We start from the raw sequence: 26,447 nt of genomic DNA on the forward strand, positions 1-26,447 counted from the left end.
GCACAGGCACGGAGGGCCGAATGGCCTCCTTCTGTGCTGTATCATTCGATGATTCTTATCTCCCCTCTGGTTCTTTTGCCAATTATCTTAAATCTGTGTCCTCTGGTTACCGACCCTCCTGCCAGTGGAAACAGTTTCTCATTTAATTGATTAAAACCCCTCATGATTTTGAACACCTCTATTAAATCTCCCCATAACCTTCTCTGCTCCCCAAGGAGAACAACACCAGCTTCTTTAGTCTCTCCACGTAACTGAAGTCCCTCATCCCTGGTATTCTGGTCAATCTCCTCTGCACCCTTTCCAAGGACTTGACATCCTTCCTAAAGTGTGGTGCCCAGAATTGGACACAATACTCCAGCTGAGGCCTAACCAGTGATTTGTGAAGGTTTTGATTTTATTGGCTGGCAGAGAGTTCAGATGAGAAGTGGGGCACTGTGCCTACCTCACCTCTGGTCCTGGTTCCAAGGAGGTTCACATTATTCACATTGCTACTCAACCATTGCAAGGCCTGTGGTGGAAATTGGTGGGAGAAAAGGTGAAAACAGAAAAAGCTGGGTTGTCATCTCCATAACCTCCTCCAGCCCTCCAAGAACTCTGCGTTCCTCCGACTCTGACATCCCCCACTTCCTTCGCTTTACCATTGGTGGCCGTGTCTTCAGCCGTCTAGGCCCTAAGCTCTGGAATTCCTTCCCTAACCTTCTCCCTCTGTCTCCACCTTTAAGACCCTCCTTAAAACCGACCTCTTTGACCAGCCGTATGGTCACCTATCCTAATGTCTCTCTCCTTAACCCGGTGTCAATTTTTTTGTCTGATTACGCTCCTGCGTAGCGCCTTGGGACATTTGACTATTTTAAAGGCGCTGTCTAAATGCAGGTTGTTTGATTCCTACAGAAGGGAGTTTGATACTAAGTTCTGCTTTAAGGGGACCCTCTTCAGTTTGAATGCAGTGACGTTCCACGCTGTCCCAGTGCCACCAACACACTGAGGGCGAACGACCTGCACGTTCCTCGTCTGACAAAGGACAGTTCCATGTCACCCGATAAGATGCTTCTGTGAAATAAACCACATGGAAATGAAATCCCACAGGCACAGTGCAGTCCTGGGCACGGCTCCAATGACACTGATTCATACGTGCAGTTTGAAACAGTCACCTCTGAATGAATGAAACTGTATAAAAGGTGTCAGCAGCACCGTGCGCGTGTCCACAGAGAGGACCCATTTGTGAAGAGAAGTGGAATAGAATTCCAATCAAGTGCTGCCTGTGTAACCAGGGCCATTGTTTGACTTTCTTTATTCTGCTGATTCTGATCAGTTCTGGCTACTCGGTGAATTCCTGTCACTCAATGCTCAGGTCTCCTGCATTACAATAAGTAGCATTGTAAACAATTTTACAACACCAAGTTATAGTCCAACAATTTTTATTTGAAATCTACAAGCTTTCGGAGGCTTCCTCCTTCCTCAGGTAAATGTTCAGGAGCTCCTCGAAGCCTACGCATTTATACATATAGAACAATACATGGTGTTTACAGACTGCCCCGGCAACTGCCCGTTGCCAAGGCAATCACCGTGTTCAGACAGAGAGCTGTCACCTACAGAACCCCCGAATACACATTCAACAAAAAAACAAACAGCTCCTGAACATTTACCTGAGGAAGGAGGAAGCCTCTGAAAGCTTGTAGATTTCAAATAAAAATTGTTGGACTATAACTTGGTGTTGTAAAATTGTTTACAATTGTCAACCCCAGTCCATCACCGGCATCTCCACAATAAGTAGCATGGCAGTGCAAACAGCTGCAGAATATACCCTTATCCTGGGGTTATTTTTGCAGCCATTCCTTATTATTGCTCTGTGTACCATCCCACTTCTTCTCAATCAATACCAGACGGTGTCTGCTGCAGCCAAGTCGGTTAAAGTATCTCCTAATCTAACTGACGCTCACCCCCTCACTGACTCACAGTGGTCACTGAGTTCACGGATGGACTCAGGATGTGCTAGTCAGCAATTGTGCCTGCAGCTCCCCCAGATCAGGTGGTTTTTGGTCCCAGCACGGCGGCAGGAAGAGGGAGGGGAGCTCGGAGGCCGGGTACTGAGCAGCTGCTCGTGGAGAGGGCACGGCCAAGGCCTGACCGGGAAAGAGCAAGGAAATGGCATTGCATTGGAATAGATAGATTCAGAGCACAGGCACAATGGACTGAATGGCCTCCTTCTGCGCTGAAATTCTTGTGATTTTATGAGACGGCCAGTTCTTTGCTCTCTCGCTGTTCAGTTATTATTCAAAGAAGGGCAGGTGGAGTTCTTCCCGGTGTCCTGCACAATATTTATCCCTCAACCAACACCTAAAACAGATGATCTGGTCATTTATTTCATTGCTGTTTGTAGGAACTTGCTGTGTGCAAATTGGCTGCTGTGTTTTTTACATTATAGCAGTGACTACACTTCAAAAGTACTTCACTGGTTGTAAAGCGCTTTGGGACATCTTGGGGTCCTGAAAGGCGCTATACAAATGCAAGTCTTCCTTTCTTTCTTTACACTAGATTTTATTTCCATGCTGATTTTTGCCCTTCCTGTCCAGTTGCTGAGGGCTGGAGTCATTCTCTAATACCTCACCCACGTGGCCAATCCTTGTTGCTGTTGAAGGTATCAGAGATGATCTGTCTTCACCTGATTTCTAGCAGGTTCACTGGATTGCGATCAGGAATCTTAACTCTTAACCCAGGAGCAGGAAGGATAATAGTAGCATTCCTACCCAGAGCCGACTGAGAATCGAACTTGGGACTTTTCTGGTCTCTATAGCTCAGCTACTCAATGGATAAACTCACTAAATCACTGGGAAATCCCCAATAAATATAAAATTGTTCTCTCTCTCTCTTTATATAGAAATCCCCAAGTTTAAATGTTTAAATGGAATGCATTAGCAAATGGCAGCAGACCCATTTGAGCCCTGCAGCTCAAAACACAAGCTCTCTGTTCTGTCAGAATGACACACAAAAGAGTAGGTGAACATTATTTTAACTTTTTTAATCTAGAATAAAACAACATGAAGGAGAAATTAGTAATACAATGGATCTAAAAACCTGGGATAATGTGTTCCAGTTACGGGGATGGAATTCAGGCACAGTTATACAAAGTTTATTCACTTGGCAGTCAAAATGCACAGTTCGAGGTACAGTAAGAAAGGTCAGGATCACGCTGTCTAACAGATAACTACTGACAATCACTGTGCATCATACGTGAGGAATCGCAGCCTGTAGCTTGAGCTCTTCTCTCTTTGTACAAACGAGACCAGTTTCACAACATAATGTGTGAAGGAAACATTAATCAAGTAGATACAAGATAGGGAACTATAGACCAGTTAGCTTAATGTCAGTGTTAGGAAAGACAATGGACTCTTTACTCAAAGATGTAATAGAAAAGCATCTAAAAACTGAAAATGTAATAAAGAGTACTCAGCACAGATTTCAAAAGGGAAGGCCATGCTTGACCAACCTTATTGAATTCTTTGAAGAATTAATAGAAATAGTAGACAAGGGTAATGTAGTCGATGTAATATATTTGGATTTTCAAAAGGCCTTCGATAAGTTACTACATAGTAAGGTCAGAGCATGTGGAGTCAGGGGACAAGCATCAGAATGAACAGCAAGTTGGCGACAGAACAGAAAACAGAGAGTAGGGGTTAAAGGTAGTTACTCAGACTGGCAAAAGATGGGAAGTTGTGTTCCACAGGGATCGGTGCTGGGACCACTGTTGTTCACAATTTACATAAACGATTTGGACTCGGGAATCGGAAGTACAATTTCAAAATTTGCGGATAACACCAAATTGGGGGGTATAGTAAATACTGAGGAAGACTGCAACAAAATACAAGAAGACATTAATAAACTTGCAGAATGGGAGTATAATTGGCAAATGAATTTCAATATAGATAAATATGAGGTGGTGCATTTTGGTAGGAAGAATAAGGAGGCGACAGACTGCTTGGTTAATAAGAGTCTAAATGGGGTAGAGGAGCAAAGGGATCAAGGGGTACAGATACACAAATCACTAAAAGTAGCAACACATGTTAATAAGGCCATTAAAAAAAGCAAACCAAGCACTGGGGTTCATTTCTACAGGGATATAATTGAAAAGCAGAGAAGTTATGTTAAACTTGTATCGAACCTTGGTTAGACCATATGGAGTACTGTGCACAGTTCTGGTCTCCATATTATAAAAAGGATATGGAGGCATTGGAGAAGGTGCAAAAAAGATTCACAAGGATGATACCGGAACTGAGAGGATATACTTATCAGGAAAGACTGAACAGGCTGGAGCTTTTTTCTCTAGAAAAGAGAAGGATGAGGGGTGACCTGATCGAGGTCTTTAAGATTAAGAAGGGGTTTGATAGGATAGATGCAGAGAAGATGTTTCCACTTATGGGTGAGACCGGAACTAGCAGCCATAAATATAAGATAGTCACCAATAAATCCATTGGGGAATTCAGGAGAAATTTCTTTACCCAAAGAGTGGTAAGAATGTGGAACTTGCTACCACAAGGAGTAGGTGAGGTGAATTGCACAGATACATTTAAGGGGAAGCTAGATAAGTACATGAGGGAGAAAGGAATAGAAGGATATGTTGATAGGGTTAGATGAAGAGGGGTGGGAGGAGGCTCCTGTGGAGCATAAATGTCCAGTTGGGCCGAATGACTGTCGACTGTATGTAATTCTATGTAATCTGATATCTCACTGCCTTTTTAAGTGTAACGATTCCTTGTTGGTATCTCTATTGTCATGTTGTGTCCTGTCATGCAGTGCTGCCTGTTTGAGATTCTGTTTCTGAGCAGAACTGTGGTGTGGATTCATTGGAAGGGGTGACAGTGGAATGCAGGTATAACAAGCCTCTGTCTGACCAACCATACATCAGCCCTTGTTCTGAATTTATTTCTTCCACTCCGCTTCCTCATTCCTGGCCTCTGACATCGGGAATTCCCACCTGTCCCTCTCAGCAGTGTAAAAATTTGTATTCGCAGCGTAGTCCTGTTGCAAAATCACCTGTCAGTAAAAGCAAAAGGATTAGCGTTTGACTCGAACACGGTATGCAATATTAGCGCACAAACACTGAACACATCATATGAAATTTACCTATCTGCTATTTTAGCAGAGGTGTTAAACCATTTAAAATAAACAGGTTAATGACTCCTTTAAAGAAGCAGACTAAGGAATTCCTTGAGAAGCGTTCATACATCAATATCTCACTCTAATTCCAAGACTGCAGTTCAGTGGATTCTCTCCCTCTCAATTAGAACATAAGAAATAGGAGCAGGAGTAGTCCATTTGACCCCTCGAGCCTGCTCTGCCATTCAATAAGATCATGGCTGATCTTCTATCTTAACTCCACTTTCCCGCCCTATCCCCATATCCCTTGATTCCCTTAGCATCCAAATATCCATCGATTTCAGTCTTGAACATATTCAACGACTGAGCACCCACAGCCCTCTGGGGTAGAGGATTCCAAAGATTCACAACCCTCTAAGTGAAGAAATTTTTCCTCATCTCGGTCCTAAATGGCCGACCCCTCATCTTGAGACTATGACCTCTAGTTCTAGACTCTCCAGCCAGGGGAAACAGCATCTCAGAATCTACCTTGTCAAGCCCTCTAAGAATTTTATATGTTTCAATGAGATCACCTGTTTTTCTTCTAAATTCCAGAGAATTATAGGCCCATTCTACTCAATCTCTCCTCACAGTACAACCCTTCTGTTCAAATCCCTCCATGGCCTTGCCCCTCCCTATCTCCGTAACCTCCACCTGCCCTACAATTCTCATCCTCATGTTCAAATCCCTCCATTGCCTCGCCCCCTCCCAATCTCTGTAACCTCCTCCATCCCTACAACCCGCTGAGATCTCTTCGTGCTTTTCCAATATTAGCCTTTCTGGCATCCCTGATGGCCGTGCCTTCAGCTGCCTTGGCCCTAAGCTCTAGAATTCCCTGCCTAAACCTCTCTGCCTCTCTCTCCACTTTTAAGGCGCTCCTTAAAAACTACCTCTTCAACCAAGCTCCAGATGGGGACTGACCTGAGCTCTCCACAGCTGTAACATAACTTCCACCCCTTTGTATTCCAGTCCTCTTGAGATAAAGAAGGACTTGTATTTGTACAGCACCTATCACAACATTCCAAAGAGCTTTACAGCCAGTTAAATACTTTTGAATTGTAATCACGGCTGTAATGTAGGAAACACGGCAGCCAATTTGTGCACAGCAAGATCCCACAAATAGCAATGAGATAATGACCAGATAATCTGTTTTTTTAGTGATGTTGGTTGTGGGATAAATATCGGCCAGGACACGGGGTTCTTCTTCGAAATAGTCCCACTGGATCTTTTACATCCAACTGAGAGGTCCTCGGTTGAACTTCTCATCCGAAAGAGGGATGAGATGTTAAACCGAGGCCCCGTCTGCCCTTGAATATGCAGAGCCTGTCATCAGAAGGCAACCAAAACAAGACGTTCTATCATTTCTGCGGGAGGATGGGAGAAGTTGAGGTCAGTCCCCGTGTGAACACCAGCTGGGCTTTGACTGTCAAGACTGGTGCAACCTGCAGGCTGTACATTCACTCGAGGTGTGTTGTGCAGTTTGCTTCATTCCAAATGCCTTGAATTTTCTTTTCCTTCTTTCGAATCGCCCTGTCAGTATATTTGAGGCCTAAGGAACAGACACATCCTGTCCATCAGCTGCAGTGGTTTCATAGCTCACTGTAGTTAGAGCAGAATTGTGAATGGCTTTGGAGTTTCACTCACTCACTTGTTCTTCGCTCAACATTTGCTCACTTGCTCCTCGCTCACTTACTCCTCACTCATTCACCCTCTCCACACTAACTCATTTGTTCTCACTCATTTATTTGGTCCTCTCTCACTCAATCACTTCTTCACTCTCACCCTCCTCATTCAGCCGTGGCTCAGTGGTAGCTCTCTCGTTTCTGAGTCAGAAGGTGCTGGGTTCAAACCCCATTCCAGAGACTTGAGCACAAAATCCAGGCTGACACTCCAGTGCAGTGCTGAGGAAGTGCCGTCTATCAGATGAGATGATAAAGTGCCTTCTCAGGTGGGTGTAAAAGACCCCATGTCACCATTTCAAGAAGCGCATGGGAGTTCTCTCTGGTGCCCTGGTCAATATTTATCCCTCGACCAACATCGCTAAAAACCGAATGTCTAGTCATCTATCACGTTGCTGTTTGTGGGGCCTTGCTGTGTGCAAATTGGCTGCTGCGTTTCCAATATTACAGCAGTGACTGCACTTCAAAAAGTACTTTTTTGGTTGTAAAACATTTTGGGTCAGTCTGTCTGTCTGTCTGTCCTCACTCGCACTTAACCTCCCTCCCTGTTCATGCTGAAGTAAATTGTCTTTATAAAATAACATCCGTTACCATTTTCTCTTCTTTGACAGGAGGATTTCTTAGGATGACACAGAGTGGAGCGTATGCCATGTTAATAGCACCAATGATGACCATTAGCCATTGGAACCCAATTGCTCTGACAATAGCTCCTCCGATTGAGGGCCCTGGATGGTAAGCAAAAATTATTAATCTTTAACATGTGACATCCACTGTTCTCAGATTAAATTAACCAGCGCAGCCTGTCTACAAAGGGCAGGAATCCCTCGATTTTCTTCGAGAACGTTAAAATAAAATAGTGGAAGTTCCTACAGTATTTGGATTTCCAGAAAGCCTTATGACAAGATCCCACAAGGAAGGCCGTTGGTTCAACTAAAATCCATAGGATTCCATAGTATAATGTGGCATTTCATAAGAAAATTGAAAATGAAACAGGAATCCGAGAACTCGTGCGAGGTGTGATGTCAGCCTATGGATCGAGGGAGACGCTGAGTGGAGTAATGCTGGGGTCGCTGCTTGGACTCTGGTGTTTCTACATGAATAACGAATGCAGAAATAAATTGAAAGCTTGATAAATTTGCAAACAATACTGGGTACCTGGGCTTCTCCTCCCGCACTGGGAGTGCAGTAGGGACAGAGGATACAGTTAAGCGTTCCTTTCGGCCTGTTATAGAGAGTTGGGCAGGCAACCGTTTCTTGATGTTGGATGGTGGAATCGTGTGTGATTCCAAGACAACATCAGCAAGGTAATGAGTTGCACCGATGCTGGCCCTGCCTAGACGACACTTGCTGTCTTGGCTCACATACGAAGAATGAGTAAGGTACCCAGGAGTGTCAGGTGCCAGTGGAACTGACCCCCGGCAAGAGGCAATGCCTTCAGGGGAGGCAGGAGAAAACTGGGAAATAGAAGAAACCATAGAATATCATCACTGGATGGAAATGAGAAGCTGGGGGTTTGGCGCTGGGGAAATGGTTAACACCGAGCAGCTGTGAGTTCGTTAAGTTTACAGCCCACCCCAGCACTATCATTGACCACTTTCAGAGAGAGAGGGAGAGGACTTGAATTTAAGCAAAAGCGCACCCAAGGAAACGCTGGCATCGACTCACCGATTGCAAATCCCATACAAAGCGCCACGTCAGCGATGGCGAAAACAGTTCCGTACACGGACACATGACGAATATCCACCAGGTAGCCCATTATGGGAATCATCGCTGAATCAATCATCCCTGGTCACATCAAAGGACACACTCAGAATTAAGGCTGCAACACACCCAGCAATATCTCCCTAATGTGGGATCAGATTGGAAGCAGCACCCTGTTCAGCTTGACAATAATGGAGAGCCCTTCACTGATATACACTCCCAGCCGTAAAATCAAACAGCTTTATGTACCCTCCCCGCCATGGGCTAGGTTCGATCTTTTCTCCAGGACTCTCTTTGTGGTGTCTTTGTTCAGGAGGGGGCCTGGCCCCTGGTTCAACCCTGTGCCTCTCATACTTATTGCTGGTTGATAACGTGAAACAGGCAGTGCTGAGATTCACTTTTGAATCAGTTCACTGAGCAGCTGACAACAAAATAGGAGGTTTATTTTGGCTTTTAAAATTTTGAACATTGTTTAAAAAATCAATTCTCCCCTTCATATTCCACAAGCTGGACTCCAGCTGAAACTGTAGCAGGTCTCCAAGTTCATGAATGGGGTTTAGTAACAGGACCATTTCAAAACACTGACCTTTATTGGATCCCTTATTAAAGCTGTGTTGTGCCACAATCATTAGCAGGCAGCTCGAATCCCAGCCTCAGACTTAGGAGACTTGGCTCAAGGCCCAACCCCAATTGACACACACTTGGGTTCCCCAAAGATGAGATGTCAATCCTGGCTGAAGTGTCGGAGGAAGGTTCCTCACTGATGGGGATGAAGACTGTCATCGGGGCCCATGTCCTGGCTGCAGCTCCAAAAAAAAATAGACGTCCTCAGTGACACCATGGCTGTTAAAGAAGGGCTCAGGCTGCCAATTCAGGAGGGCTGAGTGAGAGGACTTTGAATACAGACAGGACACATTGAAGGAAAATCCTTGCAGGATGTCAGAACAGAGAGCAATACTGTGGATGTTGGATTTAGGAGTACAGAAACAGAAGTAACTTTATCAGAAATACTGGACCCAGGGAGAGGAGAGGAGATAGGAACAGCAGAGGAGACAGGAACGTGGGACTTGAACATGGAGTGGATTGTCTGTGCCACTGTGAGGGGTGCTGGAGGTTTCAGAGGACAGAAAAAGATCAAATGACTTTATCACTGGTGGGTACGATTCCCATTGATTATACTCTGACCCGGCACAAGCTGCTGGTGTTTTTATTGAATGTGTCAATGTCCTCCTGTGGCATTGCTAAGTCAGAGGATAAAACAGGAGCGCGATATCATACGATGCACAATATTATTCTGTAGCCATGTGTAACTTGCTATGTCCCTTTCAGGCCATAAAGTCGAGTTGCTGTAAACAGGACATGTGACGGTCAGTTAGAGGTTGTTCAGGAAGGAAGTTTGCAGATAGTGAGGTGCTTGTAAATTTTTGGCTCCCAGTCAACAGTAATCAGAAAGAAGTGACTTTTTGATTCTTTGAAGTATGAAGGACACAGAACTTCTGAATGGATAGCTAGCTAGCTGGCTAGATAGATGGCAGGGGGATGAAGGGTAACTGGCCCTGCCTCCTGTCTGATGCTGGTTTACAGGTGTAATCACATTTTTCTGCTACTGACCTATTGCGAGGCCTGCTCCAAAGCTTGGGACTATCAGTTCAAAAATGTTGGTTGCAAGAGGAACCTAAAGCACAAAAGGTATTTATATTAGAAACAAGAAAAACAAGCACTCAGTGGAGCTTAAAATTGTATAAAGTGTAAAGTGAAACATGCTTAAAATCAAATGCAGTGTCTCACACAGATGATACTGATCCCCAAAAGCACCATTCCGACCAGGGAGCACAACCACCTGCAGATACAGAGAGAGCAAATGTTTAAACAAATGTACACACAGATGCTAACTGTCATGGTCGAGTATTCCTATCACTGAATCCGAGTTAACCTATACTTGCTTGGAGTAGAACCGAATGATTTCTATGAGCTGCACAAGACCATTGTCTGGAGTTTGTACCTCAGCCTTTTAAATCACTGGGGCTGTGGCAGAATGAAAGAATTGTTTAATTGTGCCTGAGCAATGATGAATATTTAGTGGCTGCCTGTATCCTATCCCGCACCAAGTCCCGCTCACCCATCTTCCCTGTGCTCGCTGACCTTCATTGGCTCCCGGTTCCCCAACGCTTCGAGCTGTTTGGTTTGGCGTGTAACCCAGTGGGTGTGAGAATCCCTACGTGGTCAGTTTTCAGTAAAATATTAAGATGCCTCCGTGGCAAAGAAGCAGAATGCAAAATGGTTAGAAAGGGTTAATTAGTTAGTAACTGAGATTGGTACAGGTGGCCTGGCCTCCTGCTGGGCCATATGTTTGCGTAGTCAGCAGGTTTGCATGGTCTTATCAATGTAGAATCTTTGATGTGATTCAAGGACTGGTCTGAATGTCTCCATGTTTATGGCAGATCAATATAGGTAACGAGCTTAGCCAAAGTTGAAAGACATTCCAGGATGGGAGATAAGGAACAGAAGGAACAGGGAAGAACATTCCAAGTTGGAAGGTGAGGAAGTATCCCCTTTGATGTCTAACAGCAACATGGTCAGCACATGATTATCTATGATTGGCCGGAAATAATGTAACCTCGCATGGCAACCTGTGCCCGGCTTATGATTGGTGTTGACTCTTGTGTTAATGATGTTCCAACCCCTATCGATCTGTATAAAGGTATGAGTTTTTGTCTTTGTCTTTCTCTCCTTATTCTGTTAGAATCATTCGGATTCTCTCAGGAATCTGAATTGAAGCTACAGACTAAGACCTGCTATTAAAGTTGTGTTGAACTTTAAAATGTATTCGACTTCAGTTTTTACTGAACCAGACTGAGGGGAAAGAATCCGGATCGTCAGGTGTGGGTCAGAATTAGAATGAAAGAAAGATCTTGCATCTCTATCGTGCCTTTTACGACCTCAGGACGTCCCAAAGCACTTCACAACCAATGAAGTCCTTTTGAAGTGTAGTCATTGTTGTAATGAACCTGGCACCTTAAATACGGTGGGTGTTGATCCCATAGGACAGTTTATTGTTTCTCAAATACCACACTGTAAAGAATGACTGAGTTTCATCTCTGGCCCAGTCAGTGCACACGTCCCATATTGCTCCTACCTGCCCATTTTGTTGGCAAGAACACCAAAGAGATTTGTGCCCATCATGTAGCTGATGGTGGATGGCAGGAAGGCCAAACCTACCAGAAGAGACAAAATTGGGTTAATTCAGGTCAGAAAGCAAATGCAGAGCTTACTGGGGAGGCAGGGGGTGGAGGGAGGGAGTGGAGGAGATGGGGAGGAAGTTGACTGTGCCTTTATCTCACATGTCACCAGACCTGCTGTTCGATAAAATCGTTTCAACTTGATCTCTGTGCAAACATACCCAGGTGCAGTTTAGGAGAACACATGGTCTTCATCATCCAGATTGGCAGTGCCTGCTCCAGCATAGCGATGGCCATGTTTGAGAAGCACATGGTTCCTTGAAATAAACAAATACAGGCTCATTTATTAATTTCCACATAGACTTATATTAATGCGTATTTGACAAATCAGTGTTGAAAGCCTGAACAAATGGGAGATTATTCCAGAGCATTTCAGATGAGAAATAAGCCAAACTGGTTCATTCACTTAGATCTTTCTCCATCTGTGTACTCCACAGGTCACACCATTATTGCAAGGTCGTGTGCAAGTGATTCAGCCCTTACTTACCTCACCACTGAGCTAGTATTCACTCTCCGTACAGGGAGTCCCATTCAGCCCAGCAATTGTCAGCTGCTGAGGAGAATTGAGCTTCAACAAAATAAGGACTGGGATTTGGAACCTTATTGAAAGTTCAGCGCTTTACCATTAAAGGTATCAGACTACCCCTGTACAGTGGATTGGTGAATGGTTGCATCCAGCCTCAGATTGGCACACACTCTTTGATCCAAATCTTTGAACAAAAATGACATACTCTTCCTTTGTATTCCTTTCTTACTTTAAAAAAAAAATCATTCTTGGGATGTGGGCGTCACTGGCAAGAACGGCATTTATTGCCTATTCCCAGTTGCCCCTGAGAATGTGGGCCGCCTTCTTGAATCACTGATAGCAGTTTGATACAACTGAGTGGCTTGCTGGACCACCTCAAGGGGCAGTTAAGAGTCAATCACATTAGTGTGGGACTGGAATTATGTATAGACCAGACCGGGTAAGGACGGCAGGTTTCCTTCCCGAAAGGACATTCGTGTACCAGTTGGGGTTTACAACAATCTGACAGCTTCATGGCCATTTGAACTCACTCTCTCTGGATTATCAGACCAGACCTCTGAATTACTATCCAATAACAACCATTACACCACCGTACCCATTATTTCATGGATTCTGATTGTGCCTCAGTCTCCGGAACATCCCTTGGAAACAAGCCTACAGAGCACAGGTACAAGTAAACTGCCTTCTTTCCACAAGCTCCCTGTCATTCTTCCAGATTAACAGTCACACTTTATTGCCCAACAAAGGAAGCTATAGAGTATCTTAGAAACCAGGCTTCCTGTATATTGAAAACCATCCCCAATAGATGGCAAAGTTAATGGGGGTAATTTTAACCCTCCCACAATGGGCGGGAGAGGGTCATGGGGGGTGGGGAATTGTTAAAAATATGAAAGCTGACCCTAACCCGCCATGAACTTTAACCAGGGCGGGCTGGGGGGCAACTCTGGAGAGATGGGTCCATCATTATAAAATGTTAACGAGGCTGCGTTCCTCAGATTTTGGGAGCCATTTGAATGTAATGACTGTGGGCCGAGTTTCTCAGGGCTCGGAAAACCCGCAACTAAAGGGAGGCAGAATCCAGCAGATAAATGCTTTCCCAGCACTGCTTGTAGGCCATGAGGAGCAGGAGTGCTTCCCCCCCGGCCCCTCAAGCCGACCCTCCCCCGCAATCGGCCGATTTCCCCCCCCATCCCCACTATGCCCCAATCTTTGCTGATTGCCGGGGTCCGTCCCCAGTGCTCCCCGGCTGCAGCCTTCTACCGCAGGCTTTCCCGCCCGGCAGCCAGCCAGTCTCTCAATTTGGCCGGCTGCCGGGCGGGAAACAGAGTAAAAAAATATTATTGCGGTCCTGCCGAATTTAACGTTAAATTCGGCAGGACCTCTGCCTGGCCGGCATTTCCAGGTTTCCGAGCCACAGACACGCGCCCCCGCTCCCTCCCCACCTCCCCGGAAATATCGGGGCCAAAGTTTCTCAAAAAACTGAACAAACTCTAAGATGATCTCAACTCTGCCTGCTACAATACACAGAGAACTGATCTGCTTACCGGCAGCAATCAGAATGTAGGGGTCTCTCAGCAGTGTTAGTAGCGACGTACCTTTCTGACTCTGTAACCATAGTAACAGAAATAGCAGTGAGGAGAGCTGCCATGTAAGCCCTCAGAGCATTGAAGAGATCCAGCAGTGGGGGCAGCTCGATTTCTGATAGAAGAGGCTAAGTGCTAATGTAGCAAATTGTTTATAGTGGAACATAAAGACGACTGGAGCATTAACAGATGAAAGCATGTCCCAAAACTGAAGTAATGGGTTTCTTGTTAAAATCCTGAATATATTTTTCAGGTGTATTATAAATTCCTGATCCAGTGCTAAAATGGAATTGGATGACATCTCACCTGTACTGCTCATATTATCTGTCTAATTCAGCATGTTGAACAGCTAGTTCTGTGAGTAGAACAGATGGAAAGACTGAGATCAGTCTGCGAGTAGAACCCTGGTTGTAAATCCAGATTTTTAACCTTCACTGTCTGAATTGAAAGATACACCATTGAAGACTTTCTGCTCTTGTCTTCCTGCCATTTCCAATTCCTGTTCTGTCCCACTGCGGCCCTGCCCACTGGAATTCCCTCCCTAAACCACTCTGCCTCTCTCCCTCTCTCTCCTCCTTTAAGACGCTCCTGAAAACTTACCTCTGACCAAGCTTTTGGTCACCTGTCCTAATATCTCTTTATGTGGCTTGGTGTCAAATTTTGTCTGATAATGCTCCTGTGAAGTGCCTTCGGACATTTTACTGGTTTAAAGGCTCTTTATAAATGCAAGTTGTTGTTGTTGTGAAGGGCTCCATAGAAATATAAGTTACTGTTGGAGAAGAGAAAAGACTGGTTACTTACCTCTGCAACAGCCTTAGTGGGTTGAAGAATGCAGAGCTGGAGAACTAAGTAGAGACAGGAATTCAGTAATTCAATAATTAAAGCGAGTTGGTAGTTACAGTAAGTTATTAGGTAAAGCCCGTTATTTAAGCAAGTTACTAGTTAAAGTGAATTCTTTCAGTTGGGCTTCTCTTAAATTACAGACATTCTCAGGTGTCATGTGCAGTGGCTCTATCTCTCCTGATTAATTTTCCCTCAATTTATTTCCTTGGATCCAAGACTGTGAAATGGAAATGGCCTGAGTGCAGAGTCTACAATCTGCCGATTCCTGGTTCAGTCAATGGACAGCAGCTGCCTGTCCATAGCCAGAGTCTCTTTCACGTGAGTTGTGCTCAGATTAACAGTCGTTCTTCTTAAAATGCACTGTGGTTACTAAAACAGGAGCAATTGCACAAAGCAAACAGCAGCTCACGCAGGGTGACCCTGTAAAAGGTTTAAAAGAAATAAATAGCTACATTCTGCAGTTCTTATTTCAGAATCTTTTCCTCCCTCCCATGCACTGTTTCCTAACAAAGGGGACAGGGAGATGATTTGCTCTCAGACCTCTGCGTCTAAAGATGCCCACATACTGGGCTGGCTCGTCTGCTGGTCTTTTCCTTCCCCAGTGGGAAAGGGGGCTGAATTCCGCTCTGGGGCCTTCCTAATTTCGTGGCTGAGGTAGAAACTCTATGAAACAATTAAGTACGGGCCGTAACTGTGAGTTTCTACCAGGGAATCTTCTGTGATAGTGACCAGTGTGGGAGCGGATTGGAGAGAGGACCCTCTATCCACAGAGGTAAGACCCTCCGCATGTACCAGTCTACTCTGTAGGACTTCCTTTATTTGGTTTTGGAGATTTAGGTTAGAACTGGCTAAACGATACACATGGAAAAGATGTCACTGCTGATGCAGGGAGAGGATCCAGTTCTCTTGGGTCAGGATAAATGTGGTGAGGGGAGCAACAAGAATCAGATTTTAGCAAGGCTCTTCAGAATGACAATTTTGCCTGTCAACTGGTAAAATCGTATTTTGTTAACAAATGGCACACAATAAAACTAATTGAAGAGGGCTGCTTTGGAATGGCAGGCCGCAGACTTGCTGTGTGATTGCCCACATGGTCGTGGTCATTTCCAGAATCCTAGCTGGCACAACTGAGCAGAAGCACCTTTGATGGAAGGTGGAAAGATCTCAGACTGAGGTAGAAACTGGTTCAAGAACCGGGTTGACTCAGACTAGGTTGGAGATCAATTCCTGCTGTTTCCAGCAGTGAGGGCACTGTAGGGTGGAGGGGGCGGGAACGTACTATCTGCCTGATAATTATATCAAACTGCTCATTCATAGGAAATAGAACATTTAATTGGGAGAGCATTTTGTCCATAAAATTTTCCAGTAAATCAGGGCTCCTTTATAATATAACAAAATTGTACCAACCTCCATTGAATAAGGACAAGGCTGCCAAAATCAGAAAGGGAGATGACTTTCCGACAAATTCATACATCACACTTCCAAAGGGCGCTCCAACTGCAAGCAATGAAATAATTGGAATGAATCCACGCCAGACACATAAAGTACCAGCTGTAAGTACCACCAGGTGGAGAAAAGATCATTCACTCCATCCCATTCCCGCTCTTGTGTTGCTCTGTCAGTGCTGCTGAGAATTGGCGCTTGGGAGGCGCATGAGAGCAATGCAGGTTTCTGGTCTCTTGGCTTATCCTCCCTGCTTCTGTTCTGCACCTCAACCTAGACAGCCTTGCTGAGATCAGAATCTCACCGTGTGGGGAAAACCCATGGCTGAAATGGTGCCTTTCTATTGAGCACCCTTAAAGAGGCGTTTAGCTCGCTGAAGCAGACACAATGGAAGCAGATGCTCAAATGTTTTGGTGCTTTTTGTTCCCACAAGTGTAGCAGCACACGGTTCAATGTAAGTGCAATGTACAAATTACTTACTGAGCACCCCCAATGCCACGCCTCCCAGCGCTATCCCCATGGCTTTGCCTCTTTCATTGTCATCTGTATAATTACTGGCTAACATTGCCAAACCTGCAGAGGGAAAAAATATTAGTAAATATTAACCCTTAAAGACAAACACTGAAACTCCATCTCCGACATTGCACCAGGCTGGTCTGTCTCTCTGTCCACCCACTTTACTGTTGTTTAGAGTTTCAGTGAACCTGTCACGTTTCAAAGCAGCTGATTATTTGGAACTCCTGACCAGTCTAGATTCAGGAGCCCAATGCTTCAGTGCTGGACTGGCCTGAGCTGTTTTTGGCTTCTGTTCATTATTTGACTGAGTTTATTAAAACTCTCTTAAATCCATTCCAGTTCACTCTTGTGGAAGCAGGCAGGAGTGAAGGTTATTATGACTGGAAGAAGGAAAACTGGCCAATCTAATCTCTAATCTCCATACAAGCTAAATTCCCCAACCCCATTCTGTTCAGCTCTTCTCACTGATCCTCCACTCTCTGGACAACAGTCCTATTGGATTCCCTCCCATCATCCTTAAGATGCGTATGTCTGAACTTATGCCCTCCCGAAAGCTGTATCTAATTTCCTCTCTAATTGTTCTGTCTGTGGTGTGGTTGAGGGCTCATCCTTTAATTTGTTTTTTCTTTATCTTAGTTATTCCCCCTGACTCTGTTCTCAAAACCACTCTGTTCCATCTCAGTAACATTTTCACTCATCATCGAACCCTATCCCCACTTTTGCTGACAATGCAATTCTACATTCATTAACTTCCTCCACAGCATGCCCTCAATGCTTGCAATCTACAGTCTTCTTGAAGTACAATGGCTGAATCACTACATTTTAACGTCAGTTGGGCAATAAAACATTTCTTTCAATTCTTGAAAGGTACAGTTTCTTCAAATCTCTTGTAAGCGTAACCAAAAGCTACCGCCTCTTTCCTTAGTTGGCTCCATCCTTCATCTATTGGCATTCTGGCTTCACGACATTCCCTGACCTCAAGTAGATCCCCTATTTCTAAATTTGTCTCCAAGAAGCTTGATTTTCCCTTTCATACCAAACAATTCTGTCCTTTTCAGAACTCATAACTCTCTGTTAAGCTCACGATTTCAATACTGCTCCCCTGTCTGGGACACTCATCGAGCATCACATTCTTGGACAGATACAAACAATCTTGTCATCTGATAGGTGATTCTTCAGTCACCTCTTGCCTCGACTTCTCTCTTTCTCTCTCTCAATCACAACTTCATTGCTATGATAATGCCCAGTGCTCCTCTGAACTTCCCTCTCATGTTCCTTCTGCCCCAAATACAGTACCCTACAAGCTAATCTGCCTTCCTATCTCCCCTTTGTGTTAAGATCAAGGCTCATTATACAGTCTGCTACTCTATCCTTTCCCAAGATCTCAAAGTTCTTTTAAGTCCCTCAGTCTTTCCTTCTTCCTACAATCTCCAGCCTTTTAAAACCCAAGCTTGGTATCACCCAATCACTACTCTCTGATTACCTCAATTTCTCTTCTATCCTATTACTGGTGTCCTCCTCCACTGTGAACCTTGGCCCTTCACCTGGGTTTCTCAACACCTAAGGAAAAAATACCTGCTACCGAGGAAAACGATGAGCCAATTCCTTGAAGAGCGCGAGCAACAAATAGCCCGGGGTAGGTGGTCGAGAAAGCATACACTGTTGACAAGAAGAGAGGAAAATGAAGTGAAGTGAAGTCAACAGAACTTTGCTTGTGGGAAGAACATGAATGAGCTTTCCAAAAATGTGATGCATTGTACCACATCAAGGAAGGATACAGTTCATTCTTTCAGTGAGGAGAACCTCACAAATCACGAGTGGGATGTATGTGTGGCATTCTTCTGTTTCTCTGCCCCCCCCCACCGCCCCCCCCGCCCCTGCTCATGTTCTATTATGCCACTGTCCTCCAGTATATCTCCTTTATATCCCACTTGAACTCAGAAATATTTTGTACTGCAGTGTGATGACAAAATATTGTGATGAGAACTGACCCCTGGAGCTCTGCTCGTCACAGTTCTCCACTTGGAACTACTACTATTGACCACTGCCCAGTTTCTCCTATTATTCAGTCAGTTTATTAGCCAGTTTACAACATTCTGCTTTATTTCAAAATCTTGCATTTTGGTTCTTATCAAGTGCTTTCTGAAAGTGAGTTGGAGAACATGCACCACATTCCCATCACCCAGCAGTGTCCCGTGCATAATTTCTACCTTAAAATCGTGCGATTAAAACTACTCACTTAGTGTTGAGGCAAACAATATCACAAAACCAGTGAACATTGGAGTGTGATATCCAACCCTAAAAGAAAGAAAATACACTTTACACAAAGAGTGACGAGAGCTTCAGTATCCAGGAATATCCACATTGCTGTCTTAGTTGAAAGTCTTTACTGGAACAAAGTTTAAATATTATATCTTTAGTATGAAGGCAACGCCCTTTATACATTTCAACCACATCACTACTGATGAAGACTCCTGCTATCTTGACTGGGCAAATTGGTCAATTTGTTTATGAACAGAGGCCTTTTAAATTTCAGACCCTGTAAAGAAGACAGATCCAGTTGATTCAATTTCTAGAGATGAACTCGTGTGATCGGTGCCAGTTTTAAAACAAAATAAAGTGATTTCCTGTCCTGGCTTTAGCTTTCCAGCTCACCCATTTGTCTGGTTTGAAGTTACATCAAGCTGCTCTCGTGCTGCCTCCACAGCTTGAGGGAGGAGCATGGACTTTCACTTTCCTTTAGCCTGGAATTAGTCCACAAAGGGTGCCATAAATTACAATCTTAAGCAAAGAGCCCAGGGCTTGCCTGCTGACAACCCCTATGCAGCAATTCCCAAAGCACAGGTACAACTTACCTGTACCAGGAATTCTCTGTTGTGGCAATGAGCAGGAATTATATACCGGAATTCTCCATGAGGGAATGGTAGATTCCTTCTCGGGTCTCCCCCACCACAGGCACTGATCCCCAGCCAAGGGGCTGGCAGGGGGCACGCCCCAACCTTTGGCACTGCCTGGTTTGTTGTGGCTGGCGGGAGACGAGTGAGGGCATTGTGGGTGATTCAGCCATAGATTCTGTGCCACTTCAGGCCGTGACCTGTCTGTTGCGTGAGAAACTGAAAGCTCAAGCCGAATTTCAAGGGTCCATGAAATAGCACACCAAGCATGGCACAGTCCGCGCAGGTGCTCTGTGCAGCTTGATGCCCAGTACCCTTAAATTTCTATGCCTGAATTTACCCAGATTCAGTTACCTGCTGGTGTAAAGGGCTTCTGATTTACCTGTTAGTCAGTGGCCCCACAATTGGATTCACCAGGAGCTGCACAATGGCTTTCGAGGCAAATAACAAGCCAACTTGAACATTTTCCTCTGCAAGAAATGAATCATTCCAGCTGCAGTGGGACCCTCCAGTGGCCGGTGTCAAGCCGAGAATGGCAGCCTCGGTGGTGTTCCTCCATTCATCAGTCTCACTCTCAGCTCCTGCAGTGCTGTCCTCAATCGTAAGGTCCAAGTCACTGGAATAGGGGAAGCCAGGGGAAGGAGTGGGGAGCAGTGCTGGAGGCTGCTCTTGTGATGCTGAGGTATTCATTTCTGCGTAATGTTTATCGTACAAGTAACTGGGGATGATGGGAACTGAAACAGAAAATAGATCATTATTATTGATCAGCGCTTAAATTCCCAATAGCTGTAGAATGAAAAGTTCCGGAGCATTTTTATTCTCTCCCGCTGGAGCCATTGTGGACTGGATCATAGTACATGGGAAAAGTAGTTCAGCTCTCTGATACAGAAGAATACAGCCTTAACCAAGGGCAATGGCTCTTTGTAACAACTGTAAGTTATCATTTGGAGGCACTTGCCGCTGGAGATATCTAAATGTATCATCTCTTTGCATTACTTAGAGATAAGATGGGGAAACAGCTCAACAACAGAAAGTGTTGTTCTGCCAACATGCTACCCTACTCAGTGGGAGGCTGTAGATTCCAACCATAATTTCCCACATAATTTCTTCCTACATTCAAGTTGGTCGGGCAGACACCGAGCAAAGGCAAGGAATTTCCTTGGAGAAAAACTGCGGAGCACGTCAACCTGCTAAGGCTGGCTCGGAGGCCTGGGAGAAGACTGGGGGTAAAAAATAGCTAACGAAAATAGAGGAGGGGGAAGAAGAGCTGCTGTCAACTTTCTTGCTGCCCCTGCTGTTCCTTATGGTATGAGGAGCTGGATCATCTCATACTGTTCTCACCAGCTCAACAGACCAACTGGTGCAGTTGCCAGATTGTAAAATTGATTCAAAAATTGTAGATGGAAATCAACAGCACATCTGAGTGAGGGTAATGTGGTGATGTTTGAGGAATAATGGAACTGGTTCTTTCTTTGTAAAGGGGTTAGCACTTGTCTGAGAAGCCGTGATGTTCCCTACTTACGGAGAATTTGCTTTTCCCAGTACTGCAGGAATGAAAGGGAACAGGTTGTAATGATAGTTGTTGCTGAGCTTCAAAAAGACACAAGCATCTATTACTTTGCTGAAGTCGTCAGTACAAATTGATTCCACATTAGTTGGACAGTTTACATGGTGCGTGAAAACAGGCAGACGATGAAAAATACAGCACATTAAAGACTTTGGCCCCGATATTTACGGGGTGGGGGGAACGGAGGAAACTCGGCAAGGGCGGGGACGTGGAGGTCCTGCCCAATTTAACGGCAGAACCCGATGATAACTCTTCTGTCCCCCGCCCGGGCTGGCCGGCCTCCAGGCGGGATAACTAACTGCAGGAGGCTGCAGCCGAGGACCCTTGGAGACGGACCCAGCAATTGGGAGGAGAGCAAGCTGCAGATCAGGGTTTGAAGGGGGGGTGTCGGCAGTGATCATGGGTTGCAGATCGGGGCATGAGAGGGTGGGGGGGGAGTCTGGCAGGGGGAGAGCTGGAGGTTTGCTTGAGAGGCTGGGGGGAGCACTCCTGCTCCTCCTGGCCCACAGCGAGTGCGAAATAAAGCACTTACCTTCTTGAGCTGGCAGCTCCCGTCTCCATTTCGCTGCTGGGTTTCCCGAGCCTTGGGAAACCCAGCCGGCAGCAGTTAAATTTAAATCAGGCTCCCAACTGCCTGATTTAAATATGTTAATGAAGTGTCCCAAGATGGGACAAGTTACACAGCACGCTACCCACTGTGGTAAAAATGGCAGCAGACACTTACGCGTCAGGTTGGGGGTTATGCTTCACATTTTTTAGGGTTTAACCTCCTCCCCAACCTTCTCCCGCCCGGCGTGGGGATTTAACATCGTGGACTGTGTGTCCCTAATACAAAGTGACTGAATAATATAGCAACTGTGATTTCTACCACAGAAATCTAACCAACAAGGCACGATGGTGTGCAAGCTGATTGGGTTGTCCAGTGTGAGAACCTCAGTTCCTTTAGTGTGCAAGGATGTTGGTCCCCTCAGTAGGTGAGAACCTCGTCCCTCGGTGTGTACGAGGCTTGGGCTCCTCAATATGTGAGCACCTCCAGCTCCTCAGTGTGTGACTTCAGCCCATTGGTATGTGTGAGTCTCGACACCCCCCCTGCAAGTCTCAACCCCCCCGCCGTGTGTGAGTCTCGACCACCCCCCCCCGTGTGTGATTCACGACCCCCCCCGAGTGTGAGTCTCAACCCCCCCCCCCCGTGTGTGAGTCTCGACCCTCCCGTGTGTGAGTCTCGACCCCCCCGTGTGTGAGTCCCGACCCCCCAACCGTGTGTGAGTCTAGCCGCCCCCCCCGTGTGTGAGTCTCGACGCCCCCCCCGCCACAGTGTGTGAGTCTCGATGTCCCCCACAGTGTGTGAGTCTTGACCCCTCTGTGAGTTTGAGTCTCGACCCCCCCCCGAGTATGTGAGTATTGACCCCCCCGAGTGTGTGAGTATTGACCCCCCGAGTGTGTGAGTATCGACCTCCCCCAGTGTGTGAGTATCGACCCCCCCAGTGTGTGAGTATCGACCCCCCCAGTGTGTGAGTATTGACCCCCCCGAGTGTGTGAGTATCGACCTCCCCCAGTGTGTGAGTATTGACCCCCCCAGTGTGTGAGTATTGACCCCCCTGAGTGTGTGAGTATCGACTCCCCCAGTGTGTGAGTATCGACCCCCCCAGTGTGTGAGTATCGACCCCCCCAGTGTGTGAGTATCGACCCCCCCAGTGTGTGAGTATCGACCCCCCCAGTGTGTGAGTATTGACCCCCCCAGTGTGTGAGTATTGACCCCCCTGAGTGTGTGAGTATCGACTCCCCCAGTGTGTGAGTATTGACCCCCCCAGTGTGTGAGTATCGACCCCCCCAGTGTGTGAGTATTGACCCCCCCGAGTGTGTGAGTATCGACCCCCCCCCCCGAGTGTGAGTATCGACCCCCACCGAGTGTGTGAGAATCGACCACCCCAGTGTGTGAGTATCGACCCCCCCAGTGTGTGAGTATTGACCCCCCCGAGTGTGTGAGTATCGACCCCCCCCCCCCCGAGTGTGAGTATCGACCCCCACCGAGTGTGTGAGAATCGACCACCCCAGTGTGTGAGTATCGACCCCCCCAGTGTGTGAGTATCGACCCCCCCAGTGTGTGAGTATCGACCCCCCCAGTGTGTGAGTATCGACCCCCCCAGTGTGTGAGTATCGACCCCCCCAGTGTGTGAGTATTGACCCCCCCGAGTGTGTGAGTATCGACCCCCCCCCCCCCCCCGAGTGTGTGAGTATCGACCCCCACCGAGTGTGTGAGAATCGACCACCCCAGTGTGTGAGTATCGACCCCCACTGTCTGTGAGTCCCTACCCCCCGTTTGTGAGTCCCGACTCCTCCCGTGTGTGAATCCTGAACCCACCCGTGTGTGAGTCCCGAGCCCCCCCCCAAGTTTGTGAGTCCCGACTCCCCCCGTGTGTGAGTCTCGACCCCCCCCCCCCCAGCATGTGAGTCTCGACCCCCTCAGCATGTGAGTCTCGACCCCCCCCAGTGTGTGAGCCTCGACCCCTCCCCAGTGTGTGAGCCTCGACCCCCCCGCAATGTGAGCCTCGACACCCCCCCCCAGTGTGTGAGCCTCGACCCCCCGCAGTGTGTGAGCCTCGACCCCCCCCCCGCAATGTGAGCCTCGACACCCCCCCCAGTGTGTGAGCCTCGACGCCCCCCCTCCCCAGTGCGTGAGTCTCGCCCCCTCTGCGAGTGAGGCGCCCGACCCCTCTGCGAGTGAGGCGCCCGACCCCTCTGCGAGTGAGGCGCTCGACCCCTCTGCGAGTGAGGCGCTCGACCCCTCTGCGAGTGAGGCACTCGACCCCTCTGCGAGTGAGGCGCTCGACCCCCCAGCGAGTGAGGCGCTCGACCCCCCAGCGAGTGAGGCGCTCGACCCCTCTGCGAGTGAGGCGCTCGCTCCCTCTGCGAGTGAGGCGCCCGACCCCTCTGCGAGTGAGGCGCCCGACCCCTCTGCGAGTGAGGCGCCCGACCCCTCTGCGAGTGAGGCGCCCGACCCCTCTGCGAGTGAGGCGCCAGACCCCTCTGCGAGTGAGGCGCCCGACCCCTCTGCGAGTGAGGCGCCCGACCCCTCTGCGAGTGAGGCGCCCGACCCCTCTGCGAGTGAGGCGCTCGACCCCCCAGCGAGTGAGGCGCTCGACCCCTCTGCGAGTGAGGCGCCCGACCCCTCAGCGAGTGAGGCGCTCGAACCCTCTGCGAGTGAGGCGCCCGGCCCCTCTGCGAGTGAGGCGCTCGACCCCCCAGCGAGTGAGGCGCTCGACCCCCCCAGCGAGTGAGGCGCTCGACCCCTCTGCGAGTGAGGCGCTCGACCCCCCAGCGAGTGAGGCGCTCGACCCCCCAGCGAGTGAGGCACTCGACCCCTCTGCGAGTGAGGCGCCCGACCCCCCAGCGAGTGAGGCGCTCGACCCCCCAGCGAGTGAGGCGCTCGACCCCTCTGCGAGTGAGGCGCCCGACCCCCCAGCGAGTGAGGCGCTCGACCCCCCAGCGAGTGAGGCGCTCGACCCCCCAGCGAGTGAGGCGCCCGACCCCTCTGCGAGTGAGGCGCCCGACCCCCCAGCGAGTGAGGCGCCCGACCCCCCAGCGAGTGAGGCGCTCGACCCCTCTGCGAGTGAGGCGCTCGACCCCCCAGCGAGTGAGGCGCTCGACCCCCCAGCGAGTGAGGCGCTCGACCCCTCTGCGAGTGAGGCGCTCGACCCCCCAGCGAGTGAGGCGCTCGACCCCTCTGCGAGTGAGGCGCTCGACCCCTCTGCGAGTGAGGCGCCCGACCCCTCTGCGAGTGAGGCGCCCGACCCCCCAGCGAGTGAGGCGCTCGACCCCTCTGCGAGTGAGGCGCTCGACCCCTCTGCGAGTGAGGCGCTCGACCCCCCAGCGAGTGAGGCGCTCGACCCCTCTGCGAGTGAGGCGCCCGACCCCTCTGCGAGTGAGGCGCCCGACCCCTCTGCGAGTGAGGCGCCCGACCCCTCTGCGAGTGAGGCGCCCGACCCCTCTGCGAGTGAGGCGCCCGACCCCTCTGCGAGTGAGGCGCCCGACCCCTCTGCGAGTGAGGCGCCCGACCCCTCTGTGAGTGAGGCGCTCGACCCCCCAGCGAGTGAGGCGCTCGACCCCTCTGCGAGTGAGGCGCTCGACCCCTCTGCGAGTGAGGCGCCCGACCCCTCTGCGAGTGAGGCGCCCGACCCCTCTGCGAGTGAGGCGCCCGACCCCTCTGCGAGTGAGGCGCCCGACCCCCCAGCGAGTGAGGCGCTCGACCCCTCTGCGAGTGAGGCGCTCGACCCCTCTGCGAGTGAGGCGCCCGACCCCTCTGCGAGTGAGGCGCCCGACCCCTCTGCGAGTGAGGCGCCCGACCCCTCTGCGAGTGAGGCGCCCGACCCCTCTGCGAGTGAGGCGCCCGACCCCTCTGCGAGTGAGGCGCCCGACCCCTCTGCGAGTGAGGCGCCCGACCCCTCTGCGAGTGAGGCGCCCTACCCCTCTGCGAGTGAGGCGCCCGACCCCTCAGCGAGTGAGGCGCCCGACCCCTCAGCGAGTGAGGCGCCCGACCCCTCTGCGAGTGAGGCGCTCGACCCCCCAGCGAGTGAGGCGCCCGACCCCTCTGCGAGTGAGGCGCTCGCCCCCCAGCGAGTGAGGCGCTCGACCCCTCTGCGAGTGAGGCGCTCGACCCCTCAGTGTTTGGGAAGTTTATGCCCACCAGTGTCTGAGCCTCAGCCCTTCGATCTTTCTCCCCTGTTCTACCTGGAGGACAGAATGTTATGTTTTATTTGACTCTCTCCAGACAATATTAGACTTGAACTTACCAATGACTGTGAGCAGGGTATAGTCCAGAAAGAGTGCAATATAAACAATAACGAGCACCATTGTCCTGGACTGCCTCGCCTTCCTCAGCCATGGCCGTATTCTCCACTCCTTTATCCATGTCATCCTTTCGGACCCAGCGGGTAGGTTTGATCAGCTCTTTTACACACCTGGAACAACTCATAACATTACTCATCAGATGCAGGCGACACCAGCCGCTGCCCCTAATAACAGCATTAAATATCATAGGCTAATGAGAGGTATTGAGGAGAATCGAAACAGAAACAATCAGTAAGTCCAGCTTCTCTCTGCCCCAGCTGAGACTGGCATACTCCCACGTGGCAGAAACCTGCATACAGATGCAAATGGTAACTGGGATTTAGATATAGCTCTTTGGTTTAATAGCCCACCATTCCAATGCTGCAGTTGAAATAACACTCAAAATATGTTGTTCCCATTTGCACCAGCTCAGGGCTCTTTCTGTGGTGTCATTGTGTAAACAGAAGAAATGTTGCAGGTAGTGAGGGATTGGAGG

General features: G+C 48.4%; 1 protein-coding gene across 1 annotated transcript; it reads right to left on the reverse strand.

Annotated features, from left to right (window-relative positions):
• Positions 1-4,917: 4,917 nt before the first annotated feature.
• Positions 4,918-26,038, reverse strand: LOC137336036 (chromaffin granule amine transporter-like). Its single transcript, XM_068001538.1, has 15 exons — positions 25,915-26,038; positions 19,940-20,291; positions 18,903-18,961; positions 18,239-18,322; positions 16,628-16,720; positions 16,112-16,201; positions 14,663-14,706; positions 13,823-13,883; positions 11,914-12,009; positions 11,650-11,728; positions 10,302-10,353; positions 10,125-10,188; positions 8,478-8,597; positions 7,404-7,537; positions 4,918-5,031 (listed from the first exon to the last, which is right to left on the reverse strand). Exons 1-15 carry the CDS (start codon positions 26,036-26,038, stop codon positions 4,918-4,920), a joined length of 1,566 nt encoding a protein of 521 aa, XP_067857639.1.
• Positions 26,039-26,447: the final 409 nt, after the last annotated feature.

Source organism: Heptranchias perlo, chromosome 20 (genome assembly GCF_035084215.1).
Source record: "Heptranchias perlo isolate sHepPer1 chromosome 20, sHepPer1.hap1, whole genome shotgun sequence".
NCBI classification, from domain to species: Eukaryota; Metazoa; Chordata; class Chondrichthyes; order Hexanchiformes; family Hexanchidae; genus Heptranchias; species Heptranchias perlo.